The 17037-nt window shown below is 30.5% G+C and overlaps 1 protein-coding gene across 2 annotated transcripts; it reads right to left on the reverse strand.

The window, feature by feature from the left end:
• Window positions 1-1526: 1526 nt before the first annotated feature.
• Window positions 1527-4267, reverse strand: LOC127256577 (signal recognition particle 14 kDa protein-like). Of its 2 annotated transcripts, none has more exons than XM_051282661.1 (5): window positions 4103-4267; window positions 3876-3998; window positions 2587-2668; window positions 2350-2459; window positions 1527-1967 (listed from the first exon to the last, which is right to left on the reverse strand). In XM_051282661.1, exons 2-5 carry the CDS (start codon window positions 3876-3878, stop codon window positions 1800-1802), a joined length of 363 nt encoding a protein of 120 aa, XP_051138618.1. In that variant the 5' UTR covers window positions 3879-3998; window positions 4103-4267; the 3' UTR covers window positions 1527-1799. The 2 variants fall into 2 exon arrangements, with proteins under 2 accessions (XP_051138618.1, XP_051138617.1); XM_051282660.1 differs by having other exon boundaries at window positions 1528-1967; window positions 2587-2680.
• Between the last annotated feature and the right edge of the window lie 12770 nt (window positions 4268-17037).

The following is a 17037-nucleotide window of genomic DNA, read 5'->3' on the forward strand; positions in this document are numbered from 1 at the left end:
AGTCAATTTAATTTTTTTTTAAAATTTTCGGGTCTGTTTCGTGTCGGTTTGCATCGAGTTTGTTCGGGTTTCGGATGACCTGAAACTAATTCAGGTCAACCTGAACCCGACCTGAAAGAATTTGTGTCGTGTTCGAATCTAGGATTTCAGGTCAGATTCGAGTTCGAATGAGATTCGAATTGACAATTTTTTTGTTATCATCATGACTCTACCTAAAAATCACGAATTGAACACCCCTAATTTTTGGTGGACAACGACTTTAGAGCACATACAATAAAATTATTTTAGATTGTTTCTTTTCAATATAAAAATAAAGTAAAATAAAAAGTAGAAGCATTATTACAAAATTTATTAAAAATTAATAAAAAAGTGATGTGATAAATAAAAAAAAAGTATTGGCAAAGTGATGAATTCTTGTCTGTTCCAAGCTGCTGCCCTCCCTCACACAATGGGTGTCAAAAGTAAACCCGATCCAAAAAATCGAACCCGTTCGACCTGAAATTTTTTAGGTTCGAGTTTGGGTATTTCGGATTTTAAAAAAATCGGGTCAACTCGAACCCGAAACGAAAAAAATTCGTATCGTGTTCGGATTGTGTTTCGAGTTGACCTGATAACCTGAAATATAAAAATCATATTAGGTTTTGAGTTTCGTGTTAACCTGAAATTTTTATTATTATTATTTTAATTTATAATATTTATATTATTTTAAATATAAAAAATATAAAAAATATAAAAATAAAAATAAAAATGATTTTTTTAGGTCAATTTAATTTTTTTTAAAAATTTTAGGGTTTGTTTATTGTCAGGTTATCGAATGACCTGAAACTAATTCAGATCAATCTGAATCCGACTTGAAAGAATTCATGTCGTATTCGGATCTAGGGTTTCAGGTCATATTTTTGGTTCGGGTCGGGTTCGAGTTGACAGTTTTTTTGTTATCCCCATGACTCAACCCGACACGAACACGGCTCTGAAACACAAATTGACAACCCTACCCTACGCATTTCAAATTCTGACATGAAATTACATACACAATTTTATTCTTCATGGGGGAATATTTGAAATATTCAACCAATATTTACTATACCCAAAATAATGCATTCCCAGTATAAATCTATTCAATCAAGTTTAAGAAATCACTATAAAATTGAATACTTTAATGATCAAGAATGTAACATGGTCAAGTTCAAACTCTCCACATTGAATTAAATAAATCTCCATAGCATCGACACCTGAAGAAGAAAGTAGACCTGAAGACATCTAGTAAGTGCTTAAAACTGCAAAAAATGGTGCACAATATACATTCTATGAAGAGACTATTAACATATGTTTAAACTAACAGATTATATTCACAACTCAAAACTACAACATGAACTTTCACAGATCGATTGCATGTCATATTGTTCTCAAAGGTCTTTGCTTTGCTCGTGTAGATTAAGAAATTTGCCATCACATAAAACATACGATAAACCAAAAACAAAGCAAATATGACAAAACTTGAATATTCTAAGTAACACCTTATGTAACAAACTGAAAAAATGGAAACAGATACTTGGTTTATTCATTCATAAGTTTAAATAAAAACAATTATTAATATTGGCAGCGCATTTGGTGTAGGAAAAAATGTGACAAATTGTAAGCATACATCCTTTTTCACAGGTAAGGTATTGAAAGAAGTTCATTCACAAAACTTGTAGGATTTGTCGATGCGGGAACTCAAATTCAATGGAAAGATATAGATCAAAAAACACATACCGTCTAAACATCATGAAGAGAAAAATGACCCAAGAAACTCTACTTCAGTTGGGTGTTTTGGCAGCAGAAGATTTCTTCTTGGAGTCTTGCTTTTTATCAGAATCCGCAGCTTTCTTCTTTTCCTTCCGTTCGCGCTTCTTCAAGGAAGTCATTCGTGCTTTTAAAATTGTTGCATAACTAGACTGAAAGCGTTGATGGTCCTTTGGGCCAACCTGTCATCCCAACGAAACAAGCAAATACTTCAATTGAGATCATTCCCCACAATTGCAACCATTGACAAAGTAGGGAAATGGAGCATGATATCAATTTGTGGATTATTTTCACGAATGAAAACAAGACATAAAAGAAAGGTTTTGTGAGTGACTGGTAGACTGCACGTTATGACACCATAAAATACGACATAAGAACTGTTAACCAACCATATGGTAATTATTTTTTAAAATCATATGGGCATAAGAACCATTACCAGCACTATCGTGGTTAATATTTTGATAATCATATGGGCATAAGAGTCATCCGAGCATCCCCAAATTAGTAGATTGTTATGGGTAACATTAACACAAGAGAGAGAAGGAAAACTTTGTGAATATTTACCATAGTTGAAATATTCTTTTTGCCATCCGTCGCACGAATCAGGCACTTATACTCAATCTTCTCCCCCGCTGTCTTCATCTTATTTCTTTGGACCTTTGACTTGTCAGAAGCTGGAAATATGATGTAAACATATCATGGCTTCATCAATTTCACACAGAACAAAATAAACATTTGAACATTTTGCAAAAGTTCATCCAACAGAACAAAAAAAAAAAGTGAATAGATAAGAGAACTGACAATGCTTCAATGTAACCCACACAGACCCCTTTTCCGTAGTCCTCTCAAACATATTGGTAAGTTCATTGAGGAATGGATCAGGCTGCAGACGTACCTATATATAGTGAAAATTAGCAAATGATAAAACTAATTTTCTAATAAAGATAAGAATTTACAAACTTGATACAATCCAACTCTACTATTTGATAAATCAAAATAAAGATACTCCATATAATACATATAACCGAAATGCTACACGTGATTCCTCATTGTCATTGCCTGGTCAAGCAAAATGACTACGTTAGCTAGTAAGTTAGAAGTGGCTTCCCCATGCTCAAGTCACTATTTAACCTAATTCATGTTTTCGAAACCATCACAGCCCCCAATTCCAAATGAAATAGGCATTCTTCCATCTGCCTATCAAATTGGAAAAAACTTTGTGTATAGGAACTTAAATATGAATTCGAGTAAAATGTGATTACTCACAACCCCATCAATACTCACCATGAGAAACTTGAAATAACATTGATTCATAAAATAAACTTTAAGATTACGGACCAAATGTGTCTTTTACAGCGCTTCGATGAAGAAAGCGTTCATTATGTATGGATGCAACATCACCGGCCTAATCTTTTGGGGGATTTTCCCAAATTTCCACTGTTCATAAAAAAGTTTTTCCCCAAAAACATCAAATCAAATACCTATTTTTCATTTTTTATATTATAGTAAAAATCAATATTAAATTCAAAGCATCACATCAATACCTATTTATATCACATTGTACCACTATTCCAATTCAAAATTTTTACTATTCAAATTCCACCTCAAAATTCAAACCCCAAAACAAACACACCCTAATAAACTAAATATACAATAAAACAAAATAACTCACAGGATTCATATTTCAACAATTATCTAAAATAATTACTATATCCAAACTCACTTCTATTCAAAATCATCTTCTATTAACCTTAAACACTAAAATCAATCAACTTGCATACCTATCAAATCTTCGAAAAAATACAATTCATTTGATAAATAGAACATATTAACTTAATAAATCAAACATCTATACAAAAATTTTCACACTATTAGATAATAATTAAATCAGTAATAACATATGAACCAAAGCAGAGTATTGATCCTAATCCACACTGGAGCCAGTACCCAAATTGACCTTTCTACATCTATGATTCTTAAGATTAAGATCATTACAATACTGCATTTCAATCAATCGCGCTAAGAACACCATGCCTTGGGACTAAACACACAGATTTCAAAGACATAAACAAAATTCAAAATCAGATTACCATTCTGCTTCCTCTGAAGGCCCAAAGAAACTACGAGGCAATTTAAGGCAGAATTTTTTCCTTCCTTCACTGCTTCTTTGACAGAAAGTAGCTCCTAAAATATTGAGATGGATCCCAGTAGAGCTGCACGGGTGACATATAAGATCAGTCACAACAAATTTAACAAATATTTTTCTTTTTTATTTTTTGCAACGGCTAGAAAATTGACTGCCGGAGAAGAAATAGACCGTCGAGAGTGACGAGGTGACGGTGAAGTCAACGTCGCGACAAGCCGAAGACCAGTGAAACGACGGCGAGGACAACCACCGGCGGGAGGCAGAAGAAGAAAAAGAAAGAAAATGAGGAAGAGAAAAGAAGGAGGCCCGGCGCCGCGGCAGGGGTATTTGTGGTAGGGTTAGGTATATTTGTATTTTATTTACTTTTTGTGTTATAAAAGAATAATTGGCACTTACATTTTCTATAAATATTATTAAAAAGATATAATATATATAAGAATAACTTAATATATAATATATATTATTTAAAAAAAATTAGTGATATAATATAAAATATAATTTTTTTATATTATCAATATAATTTTACATACATAATGTAAAAAAAATACTATATTTATTTAAAATACAAAATAAACAAATTTATTATTCTTCTATAAATATCTAAAATATCAAATTCTACTATTTTAACTCATGTTTTTTTAATATATTTTTTCGCACACAAAATATAATATTATTTTAATATTAAATTTAAATAAAAAATTTCAAATCAATTCAAAAGAAACACACTTGTGTTTTTTTGAAAAAACTTTTTTTAATTTTTTTTTATTTGATTATGCATTTTTAAATAAAATACTTATATATAACATTTAATCAAATATTATTGTAATTCAAAAACTTATTGTATGTTTGTTTTGTATTTTGATATTTTTTATGTGGGATATAGAAAATTGTGTAACTAATATAAAAATAAAAAAAATATATGTTATTAGTAATTCTTTTGAAAAAATGTGGTAAAAATTTTTGTTAGAAGAACAAAGAACTAAATCTTTTAAATTCAAACCTAAAGAAACTTATTCATTATTATTGTATTTGCATGGTTAACTTTGATTAATTTGAATTTTAATTGACTAATATTATCTAATTTAATCACTCAACATAAGCGCGTCATCATATGAATAAACAACATACGACATATTGTACATTCTTGAAGGTTTTTTTCAAGGAGAAAAATCATAAAATATTTTATGGCTTTTTTTTATGAAGAATACGAGGAAGGCTAAATGAAAAATAACATCATCTAGAGTAAGAAGTTGTGCACGTAGAGAAAGATGAAGAGTGCCTAATTCTCTATTTCAAATGCACTTGTGAAAATAGTTATCAAATTCTTTTTTTTTCTTTTTTTTTTTGGTAGAAATTGCTACTACAAACTCACTAATTTTTTTAACCTAACAAGCATATGTTCAAGCGATCTTTAATTGACAATTTTTTTCCAATGGGATGAATGCAAGAATGATTATTTGCTCAAGACAACTCTCTATATGGAGACAATTTGAAGTTTAGCATGATTTGATGACTTCTTTCGTAAGTTTTAATCTTCATAAAGATAAATTTAATATGTCATAACGTTTTTTAGTATAATATTTTTATTTTTTATTTTTTATTTTACTTTTGAATATAATAAAACGGATTGTTGATTTTCACTATATAAATGAACTTCATAAAGTTTTTTATATAAACTTGAATAATTTGAAGTTTCTAATGGATTCAATACAAAGAGGAATTAAATTTTGTGGAATGATTTAATTAGTTTTTTCTTTTTTTTTTTGTTGGAACCTAAAATTCAAAGGCTCCAAGTCCGTTCGTCAATTTCGTCGGTGTGGGTTCCGTAAGTACTCCAAATAGCCTATCCGTCGTCGGATTGGGGGTAGCTCTTTCGGTGGAGCCTACACGGCTTTGAGCCTAAACGACTAATTTCGATGTATTTAAACTAAAATCTACTAAAACTCGAATAAATCTACTGAAAAACGGATAAAAATATGTTGGAAACATAAATTAGCAAAAAATTAAGATAATCTCCTAAAACCTATGGATAAACTAATAAAATGATAAAGATTTGTAGAGGATGTGTGTTCTTATCGTGTGTGTTATGCGTTTTACTATATTTCATAATATCAAATAGGCAAAATAGCAAAAAATCCCCCTGTAGTTTTCCAAATTTGCTGAAAACCCCTCGTGGTTCTAAAACTAAAAAAATCTATTTGTGGTTTACAAAATATTGCAAAAAAAACTCCTTCGTTAGGATTTAACGGCGGTTGTATGTCATGCGTCTACTATGCCGATTTTTTGTCTATAAACTGATATATTTCTGTATAAAATTACTAAAATAACCTTAATGACTATTTTTACAGCAGTTTCTTCTTTCTTATTCTTTTTTCTTCCTTATTCTTCTCTATACTATCAATTTCTTCTTCTATTTTATCAAACCCAGAAATGTAATAAATTAGTTTGACATCCAAATCTAAAATCAATCTAAGAAAAAGGGAAAGAACTTGGTGCTACTGGTTGCAGAAGAAGAATTGAGTAAGAAAGAAGAATTGGGGAGGAAAAATAAAGAAGAAAGAAATTTGGGAAAGAGAGAGAGAAAGAAAGAAGAAAGAAAATTGGAGGTAGTTTCACTTATTCCTTCTACTATCTCCAACCATTTGGTAACCTTTCTCCATCAGCTTCCAATTGTAGGATTTTCCTTGAACCGCCTCCATTACATTTGAATCGGCTCCACACTCATTCTGAACCCCTCCACTGCCCTTGAATCGATTCCCCACTCATTCTGAACCAATAGAGGTGGTTATCCTATGATCTGTGGAAGTTGTTGCTTTCTGTGGAGGCAACTTTCCTTTACTTTGTGGAAGCACTTCAGCCTAATAGAGGCAGTTGTTTTCAACCGAATGGAGTCATCAATTTCTGACTTTATGGAAGCATTGTTCCGGGATGGGGGCGCCATAGTTCAAGGAGTTGCTGCTCCAAAGTTAATGGAGGTTGCTGCCCCAAGGCCTGTGGAGGCTGTTGTTTTCGGCCCTATGGAGGCAGCAATCATTTGCTTTGTGGAGGCATTACAACCCAACGGAAGTTGTTGCTTTCGGCTCTGTGAAGGCAGCATTCTTTGGCTCCGTGGCATAAAACTCCATTGTTGTTGGACGGCTCCGTGGCCTGGGAGCTCCGGCTCCGCTTTTGTCTTCGAGCCCCCTTCATATTCGAGTGTTTTTGAACCCATATCTAACAGTTCCGATAATTGGTTTTTTTCTACTGCTTCATGAAGAACAAGATTCAACATGACTCTCTTACCAATTCCGGGTTTGTGAAACTAATACTATATATATATATATATATATCTTTTGTATAAGGAATGATTAGGGCGCTTATGTTTAGTACTAATCGATATGTATATAAAATATAAATGATGAGCACATGAGTTCAATAACTACAATAGACATTGTGGAAAATTGTTAGATATGCTAAAAGTTCGCATTTACAAGTATTGTTTGAATATTTTTTTGTACTGAGGTTAATGATAATATATCATATATGAATTATTGTTATACGATGTTAGTTTATACAATGTATGTCATATGTCATTGATATTTATGTCCATTTGTTTGGACACAGATTTTAAAAAATATATGTTGTCGACAAAAAATTGTGTTATTTTTAATAAACACAAAAATTTATACAAATTATATTTAATTTGGATTTAAAACGGATCCTATTATCTAAATATGTCATTTGATTCTCTTTCCGGGTCGATTTGTTTTCTAACTTGATTTTCGATGGCTTCTTTGATCCGAAGAGATTTGGTCTTCGGTTTGACTTTGCCGGACTTTGGAGGGCTTTGGTCTCCGTACAGGCAATTTGATCGTCGGCTTTTGATTTTATGTCCTCTTTGGACGATCCGAGGCTTTGATCTATGATTTGGTTTTGCCGCATTTTAGAGGGCTTTGGTCTCCGTGTGGACGATTTGATCGTCGACTTTGGATTTGATATCTTCTTTGGACGATCCGCAGCTTTGATTATTGATTTGGCTTTGCCGCCTTTTGGAGAGGTTTGGTCTTTGTATGGGCGATTTGATCATCGGCTTGGATTTGATGTCTACTTTAGATGATCCGAGGCTTTGATCTTTGGTTTGACTTTACCGCCTTTTGGAGAGCTTTGGTCTCCGTGTGGGCGATTTGATTGTCAGCTTTGGATTTGATGTCTTCTTTGGACGATCCGTGACTTTGATCTTTGAAGAGGTGGATTTGGTGCTTCATAACACTTTTGGCGGCGTGTCCCTTTGATATTTGGATCGAACAGGGCTTGGTTGATGCTTTGTTGAAAAACGCGATGAATATTTTGAAGCTTTGAGAGGAACTTTGGAGACCTTGCCTTGTCTTTGACGGATCCTTCAACGGCTTTTGGAGCTTTGATCATTCCTCTAGCTTGGACATACGACGAAGAACATTAACTCCATCGATTCATCAACCAATATTGGATCATTTCTCCAAATCGGCGACTTTTCGACGAAGAACGCTTCGAATGATACGAAGAACATGAAGAACAATACAAAAAGAGTCCAGAGACTTACCCATTTGTTTGAATCCTCGATGTAACTTCGGTGTCTCAAATGAACTGACAATGACTCCTATTTATAGGGGAGGGTTGATCTTGGCTTCCTTTTCGGATGGTGTCATATTGCGTGTCTTGATTGGTCAACAAAAAAAATTTATAATCTGTCTTTTTTCATGAGATGTCGTTTTTTATTCTTGAAAGATTTGATTGTGCCCTTTCCTTTCCCGCCGAGATCTTTATATCATTGTTTTTTTCGTAAAATATTAAATTATATACTTCATTTATTGACAAGATTAATTTATTTTGCTGCCAAATTTACTCTATTTTTGTACGTAATATTTGTACGATATCTTTCATTTTAAGTAGATTTTTGAATTAATTGTAGATATTTATTGTACAAAAATTAACATACGTGCATAATTAAATACCATATATTTATTGAAATTTTATTTTCTTCCAAAATATATGATATTTAATTTAATTCAAACATTTATATTTAATGCCTACATATGTAAAAATAGAAAAAAAAATTATAGTAAAAAAAGGTAGAAGTAAAAAATAAAATAAAAAATATTTTTTTATGAAAAAAAAAATAGATATAAATTTGAATTACATACGGAGTATTTGTTTATATTAACATACATTTATAGTAACATGAATTTTGTAGTGTTGATTTATATTTTATGTGTTGTCAGCTTATATTGATATGTTTAATGTTGAATAATATCGCAACTACCGCCGCTTCGGATGATATGAAGTGGTCTTGGATTGTAAAAATATTAGAATAATGACAAAGAAAGGGCAAATATTGAGGTTTAGAAATATTTGGTTGTGATGTTTGCATTAAACTAGTGGTATAAACACTTTTTTGTTAGGGTGAGTTTACTTTTAACGAAGTGATCATTTATATTATTAAATAAGAAAATTTGATCTGATTATATATACGGGTCGACACAAATTCAATATGATAATAAACGAGTCGAGTTAGAATTGAGACATTTAATATGAACCTCACACGACAATCTGTTTGTAATATATGAATATTAAATTATTAATTAATATTATTTATTATATATGTAAAATAATTTTAATTTAATAATTTTTTGTTAAAAAAATATTAATTTAAATTTAAAACAATCTGAATATATTTTTTTCATAGTGCTGTCTCTGAAATTCGTCGATGGCCTAACAAATTTAGGTAAGTTGAAATCGACAAAAAATTGGATTCTCCAGACTACGCAATAAAGCATTCAGATTTATCTCAAAATAAAAAATTAATTGATCTAAAATATGCAGTAATAGAATCGTTGAAATATAAAGACGAATTTGAAAAGGAAACGAATTGGAATTGAATCGAAAGACTCGACAGAAATTTAGGAAGAAAAATAAACAAAGCTCAATAAAGAAAGTAATAATTATGCAGAAATAAAAAATGGAAAGGAAGGGAATTGGATTTCCTGTTCTGATCGAACGAGTTGTTGTTTTTCCTTAGCTTTTTGCCTTTTATTTATATATTACATATATATATATATATAAAAGTGTGTCTTTCAAAATTTATTACATTTCTCTTATTTTTGGGAACTAACTTTTTTCACTAATCCACTGTCTTTTATCCATAGTTGCAAGACTTCTTCTCCGGGTTTGGTTTTACTAGAGTTATTGGGCCGGTTTTAGGGCTTCTGGCTGGACTGAACAAACTGCTTCTTCGGCCTGTTTGTTTGGACTGTCAATTGGGCTCTTATCCAGACTAGGTTGCCAATTGGGATTTGATCCGGACTGGGTTGCTTCTCCTCCGGGCTGCTTTTGTGGAGCTTTGGCTTTGTTTCTGGTTCGTCTGGGTGTTGTTTATTTTCTGGGTTGGCTTAAAATTGTTTTTGAGGATAATACATATTTTTTACCTTTTCATGTGTATGTATGTACGACTATTTTTATCGACTTAGTGACGTATAGTTTTTTTTAGATTGGTTATCGATTATAGTCTGATTTGTGAAAATTTAAATTTAAAAATTATTTTAATGAGTAAACGAGTCAATTTCGTATTTGTAAGATCGGATCGGGGTTTGAGTCATCCAACCTGCTTAAAAATTATTAAACGGATTATTTTTGGGTTGAACGGATTTGAGTAGATCGGGTTCGGTTTAGACGGTTTGACCCGTTTAAAAACTCAATTCGACTCGACCCATTGTCAACTCTAAATTACTATGATGTGATAATCAATCATTTTAGGGTACATTTACTTTAATGGAGAGTATTATAATCTTTAGATTATTTTAATATATTAAATAATTTATAGGTTAACTAATACTCCCTCTGTCTCGTATTCATTTTTCTATTTTAGTCTGTCTCATAACAAAGTATCTATTTTTTTTTAGTAACTATATTATCAATCTGAAAATACCCTTACAATTTACAATATATTACATAAATGTCATTACATTTATATCACACATACTAATAATGTTATTTTAGTCATTTTTACTTTATTTCTACTACATCCAAATATAATACTAATATTTTTAAAATTATGTGTAAAAAACAAATGAATATTTAGTTATGGGATTGAGGGAGTATAATATTTACTTTATTAAATTTTGAATAATATTATATTATGTTTAGTTTACTTATTTATGTGATATGATTAATTTTTATTTTTTAATTTTACCAAAATACCCTTCATAATCTATTTAATACAGTTAGTTACATTGGACAATAACGTATTTTGATATATTTTAATTTTAATTAAAATAATAATACATTAACTTTTAATTGTAATATTATCATTGCAACATATAATATATATAGTTTAAAATAGTATTATTATTATTTATTATATATAAATTAATTTTAAAAATATATTACTATTATTCGTTGATTAAAAATATTAAGATAAATTTAAAATAAATATTAAACAAAAAAATTATTAATAATTTAATATATTTTCACTATAATATTTATTAAAATAAATTATTACAAGTACTTGAACAAATATTTTTCAGAAAATAAAAAAATAAATTATAATTTGAATATTTTGTTATTTTTTTTTATAACGTGTGAATCCACGATCGCTACCATTCGAGTGAGCTCTGGATAAACCCCGGCCGAACCTAATAACCTGCAAACTATGTGATATTTTGTTAAATTTGATAAATCAATACGAACCGTACTATTAATCCTATAAATGACTAATATTATATCAGACTTATAAATATACCGAGTTCGATGTTTAAATATTTGGATTAATGCGGATTAAATAATATCATTTACTATAATTCAATGTAGTATACACGCCCTTAGTATAATAATTATGAGCTAAGAAAACTAATGGATTTGTTTGTTCAAGATTTTGTTCCAAACACGATTTTTATTATATATATTTTATCCTTTCACAAAAATTAATATTTAATTTAAATAATTTTTTTATATTTCTGACACAATTTCTATACTTCATAGGACAAAAATTCTTCAAATCAAAACACTAAACAAATAAACCAATGAGTTTTTAGGAAGTAATATTATATATATATATATTTACCACTCTTAAATAATTCTTTTAGAATATGATTTTATTTTTAGTTTGAATAGTATGTTGGATGTGATATTTTGTAAAAGATAATAGTCTATTATATATAAAGAGAGAAATATAGTGATTTAAATGAAATATTTTCTCAAATAAAATATCTACATATATTATAGAAAATTAGGATAATTGCATAGTAAGAAAAATAAAACGATATATAGCTAATGAATGAAGAATTTTGTATATAATTTAGAAGATAAAAGTAATTATTTTTGACATTTTTTTCTTAAATTTGAAAATACAACTCAACAATATATATATATATATTAAATGATATAAATGACTATCCACTTAAAAATTTAAACTGTGAGAAATACGCATTATTTATTTATTTATCTACATACGACAGTCAACCAACAATAAAAATTAGTACTTTCCTTAAATTGGTATCACATTAAAACATTTAATGCGGTAGAAATAAGTATTTCTTGATTACTCGGTTGTGAATGACAAAAAAATTGTGAAAGAAAAATTACGATCATTTTTTTCCAACCTGTATTACTCAAAAGTTAGTACCGTTGAAACATATTACATAATAAACTAAATAACTACTAGTGAATTTATAACTTAACACGATCGACTTGGGCATCATGACAATGTAATGCTGAGGCGAATTGTTGAAATTCAAATGGTCAATTGAAAAATAAAATATTTTGAGTCCGAATGAATTTGCTTGTGTTGTCTGTTTCTAGGGAAGTTAATAATTAGTCCATCTTCAACAAAGGTTAGAATTGAATCCCTAACTTTTTTGGAACGAATTCAAGGTGATATTTGTGGATCTATAGATCCACCGTGTGGACTCTTCAAGCACTTAATGGTACTAATTGATGCGTCAAATGGTCACACATATGTTTATTATCTAATAGCAATCTAGCTTTTGCTAGATTATTTGCATAAATAATTAATTTGCGAGCACAATTCATAGATCACCGATAAAGAAAATAAGTTTGTATAATGATGAAAAATATTCATCAGATACATTTGATGGTGAAGAATACTCACCACATGTACATATGCAAAATGATTTTGCTGAGCCACTTATAAAAAGATTACAATTAATTACTAGAACATTGTTAATGAGGTCTAAACTTCCTGTATTAGCTTGAGGGCATGCTATATTGCATGCAATACCCCTTGTGAAAATAAGACCGAAACGTTATCATTATTATTCCCCTACTCAATTGGTATCTGAAAAAGTACCAAATATATCTTACCTGCGAGTTTTAGGGTCTATTGTTTATGTGCCAATTGCAACATCCCAACGCACGAAAATGGGATATCAAAGAAGGTTTGACATATATGTCGGATATGCATCATCCTCAATTGCAAAATATCTTGAACGGACAACGGGTGATTTATTTACTGCAAGGTTTGGAAATTGTCATTTTGATTAATCTCATTTTCCAACATTAGGGGGAGACAATATTCAACTAAAAAAAGAAATTTCATGAAAAATACCACTTGACTTTGATTATCGTATGAAACATAGAAAATTTGAAGTTCGAAGAATCACATTTCTAGAAAATTGCAAATCAATTTTCTGGTGCTCTTAATGATGCTGCTAGAATCACGAAATCATATATTTCAGTAGCAAATGCACCGGCTAAAATAAATATCTCAGAAGAGAAAGTTCTTAGTGCTAACAAACATATTTCCCGCGTAAAATGTGGCAGACCGAATGGTTCCAAGAATAAAAATTCACGAAAGAAGAAAATTGTAAGTACTAGTGAAAAGATCAATAATGATTAGATTCTTGAAAATGTCAATACAACCCCTGAGAGGTTGATACTAAGGGTGTGTTCTTTTGAGGGAGTTTGGGGAAATTGAGTTTGAGTTTGAATTAAATTTGAATTTTAAGATGAGTTATCATTTTTGTGTTACTATAAGTTTGTAGGTTTTGTTTGAATTTCAGAAGTTTGATGTGTATTGATTTGATAGATAATAAATATAATGATTTAAATATGTATTAAATTAATTTTATTGTGATTTGAGTATTAGGTTGTGTTAATTGTCAATAAATATTTTATTTTTATTTATTTTTAATATATAAATTTTTATTCTCTACAAAATAACATTAACATTGTACTCCTTCCATCCCTTTTGAAATGAGTCTTTTGGAGTTTTGTAGTAGATTAAAAGATAATAGTATTTTATTGGTTATTGGAAGTGTTTAAGAGATTTTGACATTTTTGCCCTTTGAATTTTTGTTGAAAGTAATTGTATGTGTAATTGTATGCTTGTAATCTAAGTAAAAGTTAAGGGTATTTTTGGTATTAATGTATGATTACTTTTTTTAAAATTGGAAAGAGATACTTTGAAATGAGACAGAAGAAAATAATAAAAAATGATAGTTTGAATTAGGACGGATAGAGTATATATTTTATTAGGTAATGATTATTAAAATAATAAAATAACTAATTTGTGGCAATTTTGCATGACCGTGCGAATATTTCTATATGTGTGATTTTTTTATTAAAAAAAAAAAGAGAAAATGCTGCAAGCATGACAAACCATTGCCCTAGCAGTAGTGTTGCGGATATTGTTAGATAAAATTTTCGTTCCGCGCTCAAATTGCTTTGTACAGTAATTGCAAAGTATAGACGTCCAAACTTTGCAAAGAAAACATATCCTAGAAATTCTGATGAAAGTGAGAATGAAATTATTGAAACTTTAACTAACTATACCACCAATAGAAAATTTTGTAATTGAAAGAAAAAAAATATTGATAATGCTTTTGCATACTCTATAACACTCGATATGATGAAAATTGAAGAATATCACTGTTCTTTTTTTATTATTATTAATGTTAAAAAAAGAATGATTTTACAATAGACAAAATCCTAATATATTAAAATTATACAAAATATCTAAATTGTCCCCATACTATTATAAATATAAAAATACCCCTATACATAATATATCTAACACTCCCCCTCGAACTGGAGGATACAAATCTTATGATTCAAGTTTGTCACATAAAAATTTAATTTGAGGGCCTCTAAGAGATTTCGTAAGAATATTTGCAAGTTGCTCATTCGAAGCAACATGGTGAGTGGCGATGCATCCAAATAATACCTTCTCCCGAATAAAATGACAATCAATCTCTATATGTATTAGTCCTCTCATGAAACACCAGATTGGATGCAATTTGCAATGCAGTTTGATTGTCACAAAAGAGTTCCATTTCTAAAACTTCCACTATCTTGAGTTCATGAAGAAGCTGTTTTATCCAAATAAGTTCACATGTCGCTAATGTCATGGCTCGATATTCTGCCTCTGCACTTGAGCGAGCAACAACATTTTGTTTCTTACTTTTCCATGAGATAATGTTACCTCCCACAAATGTGCAACATCCCGAAGTAGAACGTCTATCAACTGGGGATCTTGCCTAATCAACATCTGAGTAGCCAATTACTTCAGTGTGACCTTGATTAGTGTACAATAATCCTCTACCAGGACTTTAATGTACTTCAAGATTCGAATGGCAGCATCTAAGTGACTATTGCATGGAGACTAAATAAATTGACTCACAACACTTACAAAAAAAAGAGATATCAGGTCGAGTAAGTGTGATATAGTTAAGCTTACCAACCATTCTACGATATCTTTCTGCGTCAGCTAATAGCTTCCCATGTCCCGGAAGAAGCTTCAAATTTGGATCCATAGGAGAGCCTACTAGCTTGCAGTCAGACAAACCAGTTTCTTCAAGAATATCAATGCGTACTTCCGTTGTGAAAAAACAGTTAAGCAATCTCAATACCAAGAAAGTACTTCAATGATCCCAAATACTTAGTTTGAAAATGCTTAAATAGATGTTGCTTTAACTGAGTGGCCTCTTCTTGATCATTTCCGGTGATAACAATATCATCAACGTACACAAGAAGGTATAAACACTTACCACTTGATGTATGCTTATAAAAAAAACAGAATGGTCTAATGTACTTCGGATTATGCCAAACTCTTGTATAACACTGCTAAATCGACCGAACCAAGCATATGGAGATTGTTTCAATCCCTAAAACGAACGACGTAGTTTGCAAACAAGAGCAGACTCCTCATGAGCAACAAATCTAGGTGGTTGCTTCATATAAATTTTCTCCCTGAAGTTCGCCATGTAGAAATGCATTCTTAATATCAAGGTGATGAAGAGGCCAGGAATGCATAGCAGCCAAAGCAATAAAAATACGGATCGAAGACATTTTGGCAACAGATGAGAAGGTTTCTGTATAATCCTTACCAAAGACCTGTGTGAAGCCCTTAGCCACCAAACGGGCCTTGAGACAAACAACTTGACCATCTGAATCAGCCTTAACTGCATAAACCCAACGACAAACCACGGGAGACTTACCTAAAGGCAAAGGCACAAAGTCCCAAGTACCATTAGCATGCAAAGCAGTCATTTCATCTACCATTTCCTGTCGCCAACTTGGGTAAGAAAGAGCTTCACGAAAGGATTTAGGGAGGGAGATGAAAGACAAGTTTGACACAAAGGTATATAGAGCTGGGAAAAAACTGACCCGAAACGACACCCCAACATGAAATAATTAGGTTTGGGTCAAGAGTTTCGACCAAAATATGTATGCGGGTTAACACGAACCCGACACGATAATAAACGTGTCGGGTTAGAGTTGAAACTTTCAACTCGAAATTGACCCGACAACCCGTTTATTATATACTAATATTAATTAATATACTTATTATATATAAAAATATTATTAAATTAATAAATGTTTTTTTAAAAAAAAGTACATTTAAACTAAATTTGAGCTCAATAATCCAGCTCAATCCAAAAGTCCAATTCCAAATATATTAATATAATATAATTAATAATTTTTACCTTTTCTTTTAAAGCAAACACAATACAACACATCACACACACCACACGTTTTTAACTCAATCAAATCCAAAATTGATTTAATTAACATTCATTTGGAAAAAATTGACCCAAAACGACACCTCAACATGAAATAATTAGGTTTGGGTCAAG

This window comes from Andrographis paniculata, unplaced genomic scaffold (assembly GCF_009805555.1).
Source record: "Andrographis paniculata isolate CXL003 unplaced genomic scaffold, ASM980555v1 Contig56END, whole genome shotgun sequence".
Taxonomy (NCBI): domain Eukaryota; kingdom Viridiplantae; phylum Streptophyta; class Magnoliopsida; order Lamiales; family Acanthaceae; genus Andrographis; species Andrographis paniculata.

Bases quoted from the DNA above. Each gene is read 5' to 3' on its own strand.
- LOC127256577 (XM_051282660.1), bottom strand. The intron at 2,460-2,586 runs GTCAGTTCTCTT...TCATATTTCCAG, and splicing joins GTGGGTTACATTGAAGCATT to CTTCTGACAAGTCAAAGGTC. The intron at 1,968-2,349 runs GTAAATATTCAC...TTGGGATGACAG, and splicing joins AAAAGAATATTTCAACTATG to GTTGGCCCAAAGGACCATCA.